A 17,244-nucleotide genomic window follows, 5' to 3' on the forward strand; every position below is an offset into this window, starting at 1 on the left:
AAATGTAAAGGGGAGAGGACAAAAACATGAAGATCGGGTTTAATTAGGAAAAAGTTAGAGATAGAAAGAATAAAAGATAGAAAAATCACAGTAACCAAGAGAAAAAAGAACCTAAGTGAGAAAGAGTAGAGAGAGGAAATAGAAATACAAAAAATGGACTTCATAATAAGAAAATACTTAGAGAGAGAAAAATGATAAAAAGAAGCCACATAACCAAGGTGAGAGAGAATTTAAAAGAGATACTGAATAGAGGAGAAAGAAATATAAAATTAGACTTCACTAAAAATGGTTAGAGAGAAGGGATTTAAAAGAGAAAGAAGCAAATAAGTTAGAAGAAAGAATCTAAAAGACAAAGTAGAGAGAGAACGGAGAAGAAAGATAAAAAAATGTGAGAGAGAAATATAAGAGTTAGAATTTTATTAAAAAAAAGTAGAGATAAAAAGTACATAAAAGAGAGAAGCCGCATAACCCAGTATGGCAGGAATTTACATAGCCAAAAAAAAGGCAAAGAAAGAATCTAAAGGATAGAGAGTAGAGAGAGGAGAAACATAAAGTTGAACTTTATTCAGAAAAACTAAATAGAGAAAGGAATAAAAGAGAGAGAAACCATATAACCAAAAGGAAAGAGAAGTTAAAAGAGAGAAAGAAATATGAAAATTAGACTTCTCAATGAAAAAGTCAAAGGTTGAAGGAATATAATATAAGAATAAAACCCACATGACCAAAAAGAAAGAAATAAGACAAGAGAAAAGAGTGAAAACTATCAAAATTAGGCTTCATATAAAAAGTTAAAGAGAAAATGAGTATTAACGAGAGAGAGAGAGAGAGAGAGGCGACATAACCAATGAGTTTTTCTCTCTCTCTCTTAGATTTTCTCTCATTTTGGATATCTAATTTTTTTATATTTATTCTCTCATTGACATTTTTTCAAAGAAGTTTAATGTTTGCTTCTCTTGCTCCCCCTTTCCTTGATCTTGTTTCTCTATTGTCTACACTTTTTTTTTTTTATCTCCCTTATTGGTTATATGGTTTTTCTCCCCTTTATTACTTTTCTTTCTCTAACTTTTTTAATAAAGTCCAGTTTTAATAATTTTCTCTTCTACCTATCTTATTTTGCATCTCTTTTTCTATTTGTCTCTTCCCCTTCAAATTCTCTCACCTTTTTCCTTAGCCTGCGTTTGTTTTTGGTGTAAATGTGAATCGATGCAAAAATCCATTGAGTTCACATTTACTCACATTTGTTTTTCAGTGTAAATACAGACCGGTGTAAAACTCCACACATGGTCTATATTTTCACGTGTTTGTTTTCATTGTAAACCTTCTCATTGGTTGACTTGTCAATGAAAATAATACATCAATTTTGTCGATGTACTTTTACATCGATTATCATAAAATAAAAAGTTCCAATGGTTCAATAAAATTTTAACCCATTGGCCATTGGTGTTGAACTCCATGGATGGAGTTTACATAGAAAACAAATACAACCTTAGTATGAGTTTTTCATTATTTCTTTACAATGAATGAATGGGCAATTTAAAACTCACCATCACTTTTTTACATTTCTCTTAAACTCACCATGACTTTTCAAAACATCTATAGAGCCCCCAGTCATTGAGCTTTATTATCTAACTTCACCTTCCTTATGATTTTTGTTTAGATGACTATTACTGACCATCAATAAGAATTGTCCATGTAAGCACTTAAGTATTTTACATGACCAAACTACCTTCTAAATGGTCAATCAAGCTTATTAAATATTTTTATGTTAAAAATTACCTAGACTTAGGCTCAAGCCCACACAAGGCTTGCAAATTTTAGAGTCGAGCTTGGGCCTAATACTTTAAGCCCCAACCTAGGCTTAACATATTTAATAAAGTTAACTGGCCATTTTAAGGGTAATTTTATCATAAAAATTTTTAATAAGGTTGATTAACCATTTTAAGGGTAGTTTAGTAAAGTAAATTACTTAATTTCTTATATAGACAACTTTTATTAATGATCACTAATGCTCATTTAAAGGAAACCTAAGAAGATGAATTTTAGACACTAAAACTAAATGACTAGGGTCTGTTGATATTTTGAAAAATCATGATTAATTTTAGGTTGAGTCTGAAAAGAGTATAAATACAAATATATACATTAAAAATAGATACAAAATAATATAAAATACCAGGTTTTACATATTTGTATTTGTACTCTTTCCAAATGAAATCAATGTAAAAAAATCATGGTAAATTTTTTATAATATCCCTATTTTTAATGGATGTCACGTGCTGTTTCCGTGGTCATTTGGATCATTTTGCTTGGACAAGCAAAGATGGTGGTAATGTAGCACATCCAATGGATTTTCTACCCACTAGAACTTTGCCCACGCCTACCCACAATACATTATTCCGTTAATTGAGAACATCTTCCCCGTGCATAATACAAGGTAGAGGATAAGATGTTCTCGATGTGTGGCTGCGATAAATGTGGGCAGAGTTTTTGTGGGCAGGAGATCCGGACTCCAAAGCACCCTGAAAGTCTTCTCTCTCCTCCTGGTTTTTCCTGCAGAGCTAGCTAGGGTTTCTCGTCGCTGTGGAAATCCTCGTCCGGTCACAGAAGAAGTTCGTTTAGTAATGCTGTACGAGCTTCTTTGAATCAACAAACAGGTCTGTTTGAAGGGAATTTACGTGACATGGCCTTTCAGGGGAAGAAACTGATTAATGATCCAAATGGTCTGCATTTGTTCTTTAATCGTTTGATACTTTGATTACGTTTACTGAATTTTCAAATTATCTGGTTCTCTGATTTTCTTGCTTCTTACTTTCCAATTATGTATTGGAAATTTTCTTTGAGCTGAATGCATTCTTGACCCGATTTCACTACTTATGTATGCTGTGTCTCATAACTTAATTGTTAATCTATGTTGTTTGTCGAAGAATTTATGATGTTCTGTCATTGATGGATCCTTCTTTTATTTTTTATTTTTTTCTTTCTTACTCTGCAATTCGCAGATGTGGTCACTGAGTTCATTGAAGGCCTAGTGGAAACTTATCCCGGTTTGCAGTACTTGGATGGTTTCCCGCAGGTGATGCAATGTTCACAATTTTCGTTTACTCATTCTTGTACTTTGACTGTAATGATCAGATACCCGATCTCTTTATGTATGATTATTCTGACTATGTGTTTCTCCTTTCCTGGTTGTGACACTACAGGTTAAGGTTGTGTTGCGTGCTGATGTTTCAGGTTCTAAATATGACAAAGTTGCAGTTATTTCAGGTCTGAAACAATGTGAAATATATTATCTGTAAAGTCTTTAAATTTTAATCCCAAAGATACCTACAGAAACATATTTGTGCCTTTTGTTTTATGCATGTATGTACCCGTGGCAACCGTTGGGCAAGCAGGTTGTTAGGATGAAAGGAAAGCATATAGAAGATTGTGGTAATCAGAGAGGACTAAATTTGCATTAGTATTGTTTAAAATTAACCTAATAGTATAGGTATGCCATGCAAATGCTAGAGACAAAAGCAACAATAAAGTAGAATGTTGCATTTGCATACTGATTTTTGATTTCCAGCACAAATAAAAGAGATTCATAAACTTGAACATGTTGGATGGTTTAAGTCCTTCAATCAGGGTCAGGTTGATTTTTGGCCAAGGAGATTTCACAAAAGAATAAGCAATTAATCCTGAATACTAAATGCTATTCCATTTATCAAAAAAAAAATCCTAAATGCTATACTTTTCTTGCTGAAGCTTGAGCATTTCATTGATAATTTTCTTTTCACTAGGTATCTGATGAAACACACATTCGTAATGCCATAAACTATTGATTTCAAGATTTGATCATGTGGAACAGATACCATATTAAGCATTCATCAAAAAAAAAAAAAAAACAGATACCATATTAAGCATACATTTTTCATCAGATGTATGGCACACTAACTCTGAGATACAATTAAAAAAATGATTCCTGATTTGATGCTTGATAACCTGTTAAGGTACCTATCATGTATTCTTCAACATATGTCCTCACTTAGCAAAAAATCTAGGAGATAGTTGATAGCTGTGATACCTGGATACCAGTACAATGGTGCTGTATCTTATCAGATACTTCAACTTTTAGTGTATACTAAGTATGTGACACCTTGTCCAGCAATGTCCTTGTGATACCAAGTAACATAAGTTGATTGGGCATCATAGCCTCCAAATTCTAAGTAATCATCATCCAAGCCTTATCCCAACCATATGGGGCTGGCTTCGTGAATCCTATTTTGCATTCTGTTCTATTTAATGCCATATCCATTATTAAATTATTGGTGCTTAAATCATTTCTTACTGCTTCTACCCATGTTCTGTTTTGGTCTACTCCTAGCCCTTCTAGCCCCCTTCATCTTGCAACAAATCACTTCTTCTGGGTTCTGTTGATGGTCTTCCATGCACATGACCAGATTATCTTAGTCTACTTTCTCTCATTTTATCACCTCTTGGAGCTACTGCTAGGTTCCTACGATTGACTTCATTTCCAATCTTATCCATTCTAGTTTTTGCACTCATCCATCTCAACAAACATATTTCTGGCACACTCATTTTTTGGACATGTTTTTGACTGCATGACATTCTTCTCCATACATAGCTGGCCTTACAATTTTTTGATAGAATTTGCCTTTTTATCTAAGTGGTATTCATCTATCACTTTAAAACTCTGGATGCAGTCTCCATTTTGCCCATCCTGCTCCAATTCTAAGTAAAATATACAGAAAAAGTAGCAGGGCAGAACTGTGCTATGTAAAGTGAAAAGCAAGACATAATTGGATGAATGATAAGGTATTACTTATTTTGTATGACGTGATAAAAGAATGTTAGTCGCATTAATGATTGGATGAATGCTCTGTTAGTTGCATTAATTCTTTTAGACTACTACCTCACAGTGAAGTTGTGGTAGTGAGGCTTCATTACTAGATAGAGGTTTGAGACACTGAGAGTCATGTAGTAACAATAAGACAAGAAGCAAATTCTCATGAAGAAGTTGAAGGCTTTAAATCTTTCCGAAGTGTGGTCAACATGCCCAGCTACTGGTAGCTTGCTTTGTGGTGATACTATAAGCACCCTAGATACAAGGAAGTAGGGAGAAAAATATTTTGAATTGGCAGAACATGGCATGTTTCATCCTGGATCTAGAAAATAAGGAAAACAAATAATTTTTTTTTTTTATTTTTTGACTTGGCAAGGACTTTCTTGCTGAGTAGGAGAATCTGGTTTGCCATTTTGCAGAAAACTTCTCTTTTGGTTATGAAAGATAGATGCTGCATGATGGCTGTTGCCCACTACTTCTGGAGCACAAATGAAACATGCATGCTAACTACTGTAGTGAACAAATTGCATAAGCAGGCAACCCAGGGCATGTTTCATCCTGCCTGATGGCTGACCAGGAATTATACCCAGTCAGGCTTGCATAAGCAGTATGAACAGATCAAGAACAAATTGTGATTGAATCCTCAATGCCTCTGAACTTATACTTCACTTGCTGTGATCCTTGTCACTGTTATCAATTTCTTTTTTTATTGCTAAGTAAACTAACTTTCATTAAACAGAAGAGTCCACAACAAGAACATCAGATAACCACAGGCGAGGTTCCCACCAAATAACCTCCCATTCTTTCCTTTCATATACTGGGTTACTAGATGAGCTGCTCTGTTTGAATTCCTACTTATATGCTTAACATTCACTGTTTCAAAATAACTACCTAAGTTCAGCATATTGTCCAAAATATAATCAGTCTCAAGAAACAGTTTAAATATTATATTCAAGGCTCTAATAGCTAAAAGAGAGTTGAATTCTACTATTATCTTGTTCCATCCATTGCTTTTGGCTAACTTAACCGCAAAAAAGAATTGCCAGAGGTTCCAATTGCAGCACACTAGAAGTCTAGAATAGCAATCAACTGTTTCACCTTCAGCACCAAAAAAGAAACCTTCATTACAGCCAATGGTATCTGATCTATCATTTTTGACACCACAATCACAGTTTAGTTTAACAAAACCGTCAGAGGAGGAGATCACATCACACTCTTTTTTAGTACAATTTTTCCACAAAATATCTTGAAAAAGTAGTCCATTAACAGTACAATTTTTCCATTGGAAATTGTTTTATTTCTAGATAACCAGACATAATAACACATTATGTCAATCCAAGATAAAATTAACTTTTTATCCAATTTATTATCAACCAAGTTTAAAATATTCCACAAAATATCTACTATACAACTATTTTCTTGGATTCCATCAACTCTAATACTCAAAGGTCACATAAACAAAACAGATCTTATTGAAGGACAACTAATAAATAAGTGAGGAATTGATTTGTCCCTATAGTCACACAAAAAAAAAAAAAAACACAAGATTTATCCTTAATCATCCCCTATCTTGGGCTGGCAAGCGTGACACACGGGTTCGAGTCTGAAAGTAGCCACTTTGTGCAAAAAAAATGCCAAAAGTTAGGCCTGCATCTAGTCTACCCCTTACCCCAGATAGCTGGTACCAACATTGGGTAATGGCCTTTTTTGGCCCTGGTCAATGCAGTGCCACATTGAAGAAGCCAGGATCCTGACCTTTGACAGTGAACACCTAATTTATTTTTGCTGTATACAACATAAATGAGTTGTTCACTGTCAAAGAAAAGAGCTTCTACTGTAATGTCCAGGCTCCAGTTTCTCAGAAATTTGCGGAAGCAACCAGATTGAAATATCTAAGTTTGACCTTGTGTTTTAATAGTTTGCGTTTCTCATAGATCTAAAGCATCACTTTAACTTATGATTTGAAATGCTCAGCTCATAACAAAACCATAATAACTGATTAAGGGAAATCCAGACTGAACATTCAAGTTTTATGTTTTTAACATGCTCTCCTCTTTAATGGTTATACAAATTTATGCGTTTTATCTTATTCTTTATAGGAACTGTAGTAGTACAATTTTTTTTCTAATCAAACTTTAGTTTAGGTTGTTCATTAGTTTTTTCTAATCATTTTGTTTTTATTTAGCTGCTTCCTTTCAGGTGCTTTGTCATTCATTAACTTTTACTAGTTGTTTTTAGCTAATCCTGTGTTTGAAGGTGGTCTGCATGCTTTTCATATCATCTAAAAGTCCATATGGATTTGAACTGGTTTGTTTAGGTTTTTTATTGTGTAGCTCTCAGGCATTGAGTACATAAATTAATATGCTTTCTTGACACAGGGGGTGGAAGTGGGCATGAACCTGCTCATGCTGGATTTGTGGGGGAAGGGATGCTGACAGCAGCTATCTGTGGAGATGTTTTTGCCTCTCCTCCTGTTGATTCCATCCTATCTGTACAGTATCTTGCTATTTTAATTATTAATGAGTGAGGCAAACACAATACATCATTATTTGTTTAAGTTAATCTTCATTTAGAAACCTATAAACCCATATTGTTATTTCAGGGTATCAGAGCTGTGACAGGTCCTATGGGATGTCTTCTGATTATCAAGGTATTTTGCCTTTTAAGTTGATAAAGTGTAGTACTTACTTTTCAGTTGAATAAGAATATATTACATAATGCATTCTAACAGCACTTATTCTTTCCATTTCTGTGACTGCATATGGAAAAAATAACATTAGTGATTTTCATTTTAAAAGGATACAGTAAATTCGAATTCTTATGAATTTATTACATTAAGCTTTACAGTTGATCATGCTTGATATATGATTTTTTAATTTGGGCATGGCAGAACTATACAGGTGATCGGTTAAATTTTGGTTTGGCTGCTGAACAAGCAAAGTCTGAAGGTTACAAAATAGAGGTATGCATTGTTATAGAATATTATTGAGATAATTTATTTTACATTGTTTTCAAGATACTAAAAGAAAGGATGATCTTTGCACCTTGCAGATGGTTATTGTTGGAGATGACTGTGCTCTTCCACCATCTCAAGGCATAGCTGGGCGAAGAGGTTTGGCTGGGACTATTCTTGTCCACAAGGTCCTCTCTCTCCCTCATTGATCCACAAAGACATCCATGAAGGGTTAGAAAAGGATGGATCTTTTTTATTTAATTAATTTATTTATTGTTGCAAGGAAAGGATTTATAGTAATAATTGAAATGCCTTTATCCTAGATTCTTTTTTTTTCTAAATATTCCCATATTTTGTTGATTTTAATTTCCGGAGTTACCTGTCCTAGTATCTGCATATTGAATACTAGAAGAAAAAGCCGCAGACCTCAAAATCATTAGTTGAGAAAAGAATAGATAAATTTTTTAACAAGAAAATTCATTGATTATGGTTTTTTACTTTTTTGTGCCAGTGCTTCTTCAAGCTTCCCAAATCCTCTGTCCTGTACAGCCTCTAGCTGAATTATATTTATGTGCTGCCTGTTGCAGTTTTCCTGGGGAACTTCTACTTGTTTCTTCTCTGTTTATTGCTACTGCTTAACATTTTTTACATCTGGAAACAAATATGATACTGTAAAAGTAAAAATTTGAAGTGATTTTACAGCTCCCAATTTAATTGTTTTCTTTATTTCTATATTAATGTATTTTCTCAGTTATTGCTAAAAAATGACCTCTATGTTCTTCCATTTCTTAAAGTATATAGAAGCATTGTATCTGCTTTATGTAGCAGCAAATGTACAAATACTAGAATAGTTCTCCTATTAGTAATCTTCTTATGCTTCTGCCTCAAATTTCTCGGTAATTTTTTTTCTTAATTTCAAATAACAGGTTGCTGGGGCTGCTGCTGCTGCTGGGTTTTCTCTTTCTGATGTTGCAGCAGAAGCAAAGCATGCATCTGAAATGGTTGGAACCATGGGTGTTGCATTGTCTGTCTGCACGCTGCCAGGTCAGGTCACATCAGATCGTTTTGGCCCAGGAAAAATGGAGCTTGGTCTTGGTATAGTAAGTTTCTCAATAAACTCCCTTATATTTACTTTCCTATGTTAAGAAGGTACTTTACTCTGTACTTTCTTGGTTAATTAATCTAAATGAAGGTCCAAAGTAGTGCTCACTTTGTGCGATAAGGTGATATTATTTATGTTGTCTTTCTGGTACTAGCTGGTCACTCCATTTCTGCAAATGGGCTAAATCTTGTTTTGCATACACAGAGACATGGGGATCTGTCAGCAAGGCAAAAGTCTAGACTAAAGAACATGTCTACAGAAAGTAAATACCGTTAAAATAGTCCCATATTATTTTGGCTTCTAACATGTTATACATGTATAAAAGAAGTCTAGGAGTTTATTTTGGCTACTTAAACTCACCTTTATAGGAAAATGGCATTCGCCGTGCATATTATCTGTTTACTTGTGTGAAATCAACGGGGATAAAGAGGAAAAATGTTATGTAGAGGTGTCCCTCAAGAATCTATGGAGTGTCAGAAACTACACATTTCTGACACACACTTCAGCCATTTAGGAGAGTCCATGCAACACTGGTTAGGGATCAAGCATTCATATCACTTACCACACGTTTTTAATTTTTATTTCTAGTTTTTCTACATGGCCAAATCTGTTTCTGTTTCAGCATGGAGAGCCTGGAGCGGAAGTGGCAGACCTTCAACCTGTTGATGTGGTGGTTTCTCATGTTTTGAAGCAAATTTTGTCTACGGTATGTCTCAGTGGAAAATTGATAATTATGCTACTTCTTGCAATGGAAGAATGTCAATTGAAGCTTGTCACTTACAGAGCCTTTCTTGGCCTCCATATTAAGATGATACAATCTCATTAACTGTCATTTCTTCAAAATCTCAGCATGTCAACTTCCTTACAGTTGCATTGTTTAATTTACTTCATTTTGAATTTTCATATCTTCTGAATCATGACTTGGAACAGGGTCAGGGGTACAAATTGATGTTAGACCTGCAGAGTATATTATGGACCAAAAATGTTTTTTTTTTTTTTTTAACATTTCGATTTGTGCATATATGACAAAATTTTAAGGTCCATAAAATCATGTTATTTGTTAATTTTGTTCCTTTTTATGTTTTGACTTTTACACTGTTATCAAAGTTTATCCATCCTCTACTCATTGCAGGAAACTCATTATGTTCCAATCACACGAGGGAGTAGAGTTGTTCTTATGGTTAATGGGTGAGCCCCATGTTTCTATTCTGTGATCTAGATCATGTTCAGTGGATTAAGTTTTCTTAGCATATAACAGAGAAAGAGAAGAACTGAAACATTGTATTAATTTTCTTTCTTATTTTTTTAAACAATGTAGAGACTACAGAAAATAAGAAAGTGTGAGGCAGAACAATATTTCCCCCTTTTTAAGGAAATTTTCAATATTAATGCTGGTAGTATTTTTTGATGGATTTAAATACTGATATTATTAATTTTCTTCTTTCTTCATTTTAGAAAAAAAGTGTAGAAAAGAAGTCTGAGCCTGAAGAGTGTTGAATATTTTCCCTCCTTTGAAGGACATTTTCAATTTTAATACTGCAAAGGAATGCTGATTAGATGCGAGTAAACAAGTATCGTGCAGACTTTTTAATTGACATTATATTGCTTTATGTACGAAAGAACTTTGTCCTTCACAAGGTTAAGAAAGCAATTTGATCTTGTAGGAAACTTTGGTCTTAAATTTCATAATGACCTTTTTCTTGCCCAAAGTCTTTTTTAATGAAAATATTAGAAAAACTATGAAATTTTCCAAACTGTGAGAAATATAATAGTAATGTGATGGCATCAAAGCTGGGCCCGGTTGTGGTGGAAAATGGACAGTCATTCCCATATACTTTTGGATGAAGGTGGGTAAATATGGATATGGCACTAAACAGAACAAAATGGTGAAATGGGATTCATGTAGCCAACAATATAGTTGGAATAAAGCTTAGATGATGATGATGATGGCTCATTCATAACCAATAACACTTTTACCATAAAAAACCACCATTCAAATTTAATGAGTAAGACTACTGATCGTCTATGTAGAACATGGTTTCTAATAATCATAGTTGATATATTTTAGGGATGTACCAATAAACCAAAAAGGCTTTCTGTTTATCCCCACGTGTATGTATCCTTGTAAGACTAGTGCTGAGATTGTTAACTACCTTTACTTCACTTGTCCCTAAGCCAATGATATTCTTTACCAAACAATGATTTTTCAGATATAAACATGACAAACATGTTACTAATAAAATATGCATGGTAAATCATCTATATATATTGATAATTAACAACAGTAACTTTCATTAAAGAGATAATAAAATAAGAAATACAAGAGAAGGTCTCAAAGCAAAAACATAACAACAGCTTTGGTCACAACAGTCCAAAAGAACAGCGAAAAAATAAAGAAAAAAAACAGAGAAGATAGGGAGTGGCTGGAAAAGAAATTTGAGTTGGAAGAAATAAAAGAGGCGGTTTTCTCAATGGATAGATCAAAGGCACCGGGCCAAGATGGTTTTACGATGGATTTTTACTAGGATTGTTGGGAGATACTAAAGGAGGACATAATATTGGTATTCAATGAATTCCATACCAGAGGAGTAATTGTAGAGATAGTTGATAAGCTGTTAGTGTTTGTGGGGTTCCAACCCCACATTTTATACAAGCTTTTATTTTTTTTATTTAGAATAATTGGGCTGGCTGGGCCTTGTTTGTCTTTCTTTTATTTGTTTTAAGGGCATTATGGTAATTGGTCATTGTAATAGATTACAATATAAATACATCTTAGTGGGCGGCTAGAAACAATATTCTGCCGAACCCCTTTCTTTCATACTCCTTCCTCTCTCCCTTTCCTCTTCTATTCGTGACCCTTCTTTCTCTTTCTTTTCTACCTTTTTAAATCAGAAAACAACTATTTGCTGGTTTAATTTATTCAAGTTGGTATCAGAGCAAAAACTAGAGCAGTTTAGGGCTCTCATGTGAGCCTAATCCAGTCGGCCGCATGAGAAGTTATTGAATCTGAAGTATTGCATCTTCGCCTGATTATTGGAGGATCACTGGAGATTCGAATTGTCCCAAGGGGTTACACGACCTTTGGAGAGTGCCCAGTGACCAGGAAGAGTCAGAGAAGTCAGGTAAGTCAAAGGTTAGGGCTTAATCTGAAGGTTAATGGTGGCCATCAAATTCTTTCTGAGAAATACTCATCTTTATTGAGATCAACCTTAAAGGGAACAGTTGTTAACCTTCTGGAAGCAGTGGTTAATAGAATTCTCTCTCCTTTGCCATTTCTTTAGGGTTTCTTGACAGAGATCGACCTTCAAAGGAGTAGTTTTGACAGTTTTTTGACAGTTCTGATTTAAGTCAATTATTGCTGTTAGTTTTCTGACGGAGATTGACCTTAATTCAGCAGTTTTCTGATATATCTGCTATTTTCTCTGGGTTTTTTTGTGAAATCCCACGGTCAACTATTGCTCCCATTTTTTCTGTGACTGTGACTGGTTCTTGAGCAGCTACAGTAATCTGATTTTTTGATTCCTGGGTGTTCTTGTCGATTGAGGAGTGTTTCTTGGGAGTTACCAATAATCTGAAATTGATTTCTGGGTAATTCTTCCTGACTGTGAAGATTCTCAGCTGTGCTTTCTGATTCAGCAGAGACTTTTTTATAATAGAGTTTTTTTTTTTGTCAAATTAGTGACTGCTAACATCCTCTTTAAAATGGAGAAAGTTGGAAGTGAATTCAAGACTCCAGGGGAAGGTTTTTTAGGGGCTGGAAGTATGATTGAAAGTTCTTTTCAAATTACAACTGTTAGGTTCGATGGAACAAATTACTTGGAGTGGGCACAATCAGCCATGATGGCTATTGAGGGTAGAGGTAAATTAGGCTATGTAACGGGGGAATATAAAGAAACCAACAAACGAAGACACATCACTTGCCAAATGGGTTCAAGAGAACTATTTGGTGATGACATGGCTGTATAATTCAATGCAGCCCTACACCGAAATTATTTATGGGCCAAAATGGCTAAGGAAATCTGGGATAATATGAAAGAGACCTACTCCCAACCTCTTAATGTTGCTAGGGCTTATGAATTGAAGTGTGAAGTGAAAAATCTCAAGCAGGGGGAGAAGTCGGTCTCTGTTTACTTTGCTACTTTGAAATCTTTATGGCATGAAATTGACCATTTGGAAACCATTGAATGGGAGAGTCAAAGAGATGTGACTACCTATAGCAAGCTGGTTGAAACAAATAGAGCTTTTGAATTCCTTGTAGGTTTGAATTCAGAATTTGACATAGTAAGACAACAACTTCTTACCAGGGATAGTGTGACCTTGTCTCAGGCTTATTCACTAGTGCACAGTGAAGAGAGTAGAAGAAAAGTGATGTTACAAGTTCAACCCATGGAATCAGCCCCAGTAGCAACAAAACAGAAATTTGGGAAATATCAGGAAAAGGAAATAAAGAAGGAAGATAAAAGGGAGATGTTTTGTGATGATAGTAAGAAGCCCAAGCATACTAGGGATACTTGTTGGGAGTTGCATCCCCATCTTGTTCCAGCTAAATTCAGAAATAAGAAAGGAAGTGCTAATATGGCAGTCAACACTGGCAATGCATCATCTTCCAATATAAGAACCACATCTCTAGATGCCTTAGCTACTGTCTGGGTTGCCTTGACACAATAAGAGAATGAATCTGGTATTTCCGGGTCATCATCTCAGTCTTCAATTGTTACTCCTACCATTCCTACTTTAGCTTTTGCTTCCTCAGGTACAAAAGCTATAGCATATCACACTTCAGCCCCAGGTAACACTAGACCCTTCTGGGTAATAGATTCAGGTGCTTTTGACCATATGACTAGTTTATCCACCTTGTTTACCACCTACTGTTTATCCTCAGGCAAAGACAAAGTGTCTATTGCTGATGGCTCGCTTGTTCCTATTTCTAGCAAGGGAGACATCAGATTGTCAGATGCCATCTCCTTGTCCTCAGTTTTGCATGTCCCTAAGCTTAGTGCTAATTTGCTTTCAGTTAGTAGTATTACTAAGAATCAAAACTGTTTAGTGACTTTTTTTCCCGATCGTTGTGTTTTTGAGGATCTGGAAACGAGGAAGGTGATTGGGAGTGGCCATGAGACGAATGGAGTCTACTTGCTTGAGCATCCACAGGGGAAGGAAAGTGAAGTTGGAAGGTTGTTTGTTTCTCAGTCTTTGGGTCAGATTATGCTTTGGCATAACAGATTAGGTCATTTGTCTTTTGGGTCTTTGAAGAGTCTGTTTCCAAGTTTGTTTGAGTCAATCTAAGTGTCTAGTTTGAGGTGTGAAAGCTGCAAACTTGCAAAACATTGTAGGTCAACTTATTCTTTGAGCAATAAAAGAAGCAATGTTCCCTTTGAAATTATGCATACTGATGTTGGGGGGCCATATCATACTCCTACCATGGGGGGGGGGAGTAACAAATACTTGTTATTTGTTGATGATTATACCCGTTTCTCGTGGATTTATCTTATGTACTCTCGAGATGAGGTTCCTTCCCTGACCCAAGCTTTCCATAAGATGGTATTGACCCAATTTGAAATCAAGATCAAAATTCTCAGATCTGATAATGCCAAGGAGTATTTTGCAAAACCCCTGGCATCATATCTTCTAGACCATGGAGTTATTCATCAGAGCACTTGTCCTTGTACACCTCAGCAAAATGGGGTTGTTGAGAGAAAAAACAAACATATTTTGGAAGTAGCCAGAAGCATTATGCTCAACTCTAATGTTCCCATACGCTTCTAGGGGGATGCAATCCGTACTGTTGTTTACCTTATGATTCGAATTCTCTCACGGGTTTTGGACATGAAAACACCATTCAATCTTCTATATCCAAACAAGGACTTGTTCACTATTCCCCTTAAAACCTTTGGGTGTACTTACTTTGTTTAAATCTTGGGACTTCATCACTCCAAATTTGATCCCAAAGCTGCTAAATGTATTTTCCTTGGGTATGCACAAAATCAAAAGGGATATTGCTGTTATGATCTTGTTTCGGGAAGGCGTTTGTGTCCATGGATGTCACCTTTTTTGAGGATATGCCCTACTATCGTAGGGCCTCTCCTCAGGGGGAGAGTCGTGAGGAAGGGATTTCAGCCCCAGAAGTTCCATTACCTATCCCAATTGTTGAGGGGGAGTACCGTGAAGAGGGTTGTCAAAAGTGCAAGGAGTTGAGAGTGTATCACAGACAGTGGTGGAGGCAGGTTGATTCTCATTCACAACAGTCCAGGCCGATCCCAACACCTCCTACAACTTCAGATCCAGGCATTACACCCATTTTTGAGCCCACTGTTGCAGATACTTTACCTAACACTGTTGAGCCTCGGTCCTTTCCTTCAGATGACCTTGATCTCCCAATTGCAATTCGTAAAGGGAAGCGTTGTTGTACTTCATTCACTACTCATTGTATCTCCCAGTTTCTCTCTTATGGTCGTCTCTTAGAATCCTACAGATCATTTCTAGCATCTATTGCTACCATTCCTATACCCAGAACAGGGCAAGAGGCTCTTTTGATACCTGAATGGAAGGAAGCAATGCAAATAGAGATGGATGCACTTATTAAGAACAACACTTGGGAACTAGTTGACCAGTTTGAGAGGAAGAAACCTGTTGGATGCAGATGGGTGTTTACAGTGAAATATAATGCTGATGGCTCTGTAGAGAGATACAAGGCCACATTGGTTGCAAAGGGCTTCACACAAACTTATGGCATAGACTATATGGAGACCTTTGCACCAATTGCAAAGATGAACACAATTAGAGTCCTGCTATTTATGGACGCGGGCTTTTCTTGGCCACTTTTTCAGATGGACGTCAAGAATGCTTTTCTAAACGGAGATTTGCAGGAGGAGGTGTACATGGAGTTACCTCCCGGTTTTTACAGTACAGAAGCAGGAAAGAAAGTTTGTCAACTAATGAAGGCTTTGTATGGGCTGAAACAGTCTCCGAGAGCTTGGTTTGACAGGTCTAGATTGGTATTAGAAAAGTTCGGCTACATGCAAGCTCAATCAGATCACACTCTCTTCTTTAAGAAGGCAAACTTATCTTTGACCTTACTTGCTGTCTATGTGGATGATATTGTGGTGACTGGAAGTGATGTTAATGAGATAGATGCTCTTAAGCAGAATCTTCACAAAGAATTTGAAGTTAAGGACTTGGGAGAACTGCGCTATTTCCTGGGAATTGAGGTGGCTCGATCTAAGCATGGCATCTTCATCTCTCAAAGAAAGTATGTCCTTGATTTATTGGAAGAAACTAGAAAGTTATGAGTAAAGCCTGCTGACACACCCATTGAGTTGAACCATAAAATAAGTGCAGAAGGTGGAGAACCTCTTGAGGATAGGGCTATGTATCAAAGGTTGGTTGGGAAACTTCTTTATCTCTACCTAACACGACCAGACATTTCATATGCTATCAGTGTTGTCAGCCAATACACGCATTCTCCTAGGGCCACTCACCTTCTTGCGGTGGAAAGGATACTTGCTTACTTGAAGAGATGCCCATGGAGAGGCATACTTTTTAAGAACAATGGACACATGAAGATAGAGGTGTATACAGGTGTTGATTGGGTTGGATCTATTGATGATAGAAGATCTACCTCGAGGTATTGTGCATTTGTAGGGGGGAACCTTGTTTTTTGGAGAAGCAAGAAACAAAATGTTGTTGCTCGCTCTAGTGCTGAAGCTGAATACAGGTCCATGGCCAATGGTGTTGTAGAAGTGTTGTGGCTGAAATCTTTGCTGGATGAACTTGGAATTGATTATGAGAAACCTTTGATGTTGTATTGTGATAATCAAGCAGCAATTAACATTGCCCGTAACCCAATACAACATGACAGGACTAAACATATCGAGGTGGACAGACATTTTATCCGAGAGCGTGTTGCATATCAAGAAGTGTGTTTTCCCTATGTCACCTCTGACATGCAACCAGCTGATCTCTTGACTAAAGCAGTCACAAAATTCAGGTTGGAGACAGATTTACGCAAGTTGAGTATGATAAGTTATTAGTGTTTGTGGGGTTCCAACCCCACATTTTATACCTGCTGTTTATTTGATTTATTTTTTATTTAGAATAATTGGGCCGGTCGGGCCTTGTTTGGCTTTCTTTTATTTGTTTTAAGCAAGGGTATTATGGTAATTAGTCATTGTAATAGATTACAATATAAATACATCTTAGTGGGCAGCTAGAAACAATATTCTGCTGAACCCTTTCTTTCATACTCCTTCTCTTCCTCTCTCCCTTTCCTCTTCTATTTGTGACCCTCCTTTCTTTCATACTAAAGGAGGACATAATGTTGGTATTCAATGAATTCCATACCAGAGGAGT

The 17,244-nt window shown here is 36.0% G+C and overlaps 1 protein-coding gene across 4 annotated transcripts in view; it reads left to right on the top strand.

Annotated features, from left to right (window-relative positions):
- The first annotated feature begins 2,292 nt into the window (after positions 1-2,292).
- Positions 2,293-17,244, top strand: part of LOC148864906 (putative 3,4-dihydroxy-2-butanone kinase) — a 29,404-nt gene continuing 14,452 nt past the window's right edge. For 2 of the 4 annotated variants that reach the window (XR_016109443.1, XM_088975862.1), the window contains exons 1-10: positions 2,293-2,717; positions 2,997-3,070; positions 3,198-3,261; positions 7,219-7,331; positions 7,443-7,490; positions 7,731-7,802; positions 7,892-7,981; positions 8,720-8,893; positions 9,518-9,601; positions 10,028-10,083. Coding sequence is in view for 3 of the 4 variants with exons in the window: in XM_088975862.1 (XP_088831988.1) it covers positions 2,678-2,717; positions 2,997-3,070; positions 3,198-3,261; positions 7,219-7,331; positions 7,443-7,490; positions 7,731-7,802; positions 7,892-7,981; positions 8,720-8,893; positions 9,518-9,601; positions 10,028-10,083 (815 nt within the window). In the remaining variant the exon portion in view is untranslated. Of the gene's footprint in view, positions 2,718-2,996; positions 3,071-3,197; positions 3,262-7,218; positions 7,364-7,442; positions 7,491-7,730; positions 7,803-7,891; positions 7,982-8,719; positions 8,894-9,517; positions 9,602-10,027; positions 10,084-17,244 lie in introns of those variants that run through there. The other 2 variants (XM_088975863.1, XM_088975864.1) reach the window with 2 other exon arrangements.

The sequence above is a fragment of the Nelumbo lutea genome, chromosome 3 (assembly GCF_056320005.1).
Source record: "Nelumbo lutea isolate HS-2025 chromosome 3, American lotus-T2T, whole genome shotgun sequence".
Taxonomy (NCBI): Eukaryota; Viridiplantae; Streptophyta; class Magnoliopsida; order Proteales; family Nelumbonaceae; genus Nelumbo; species Nelumbo lutea.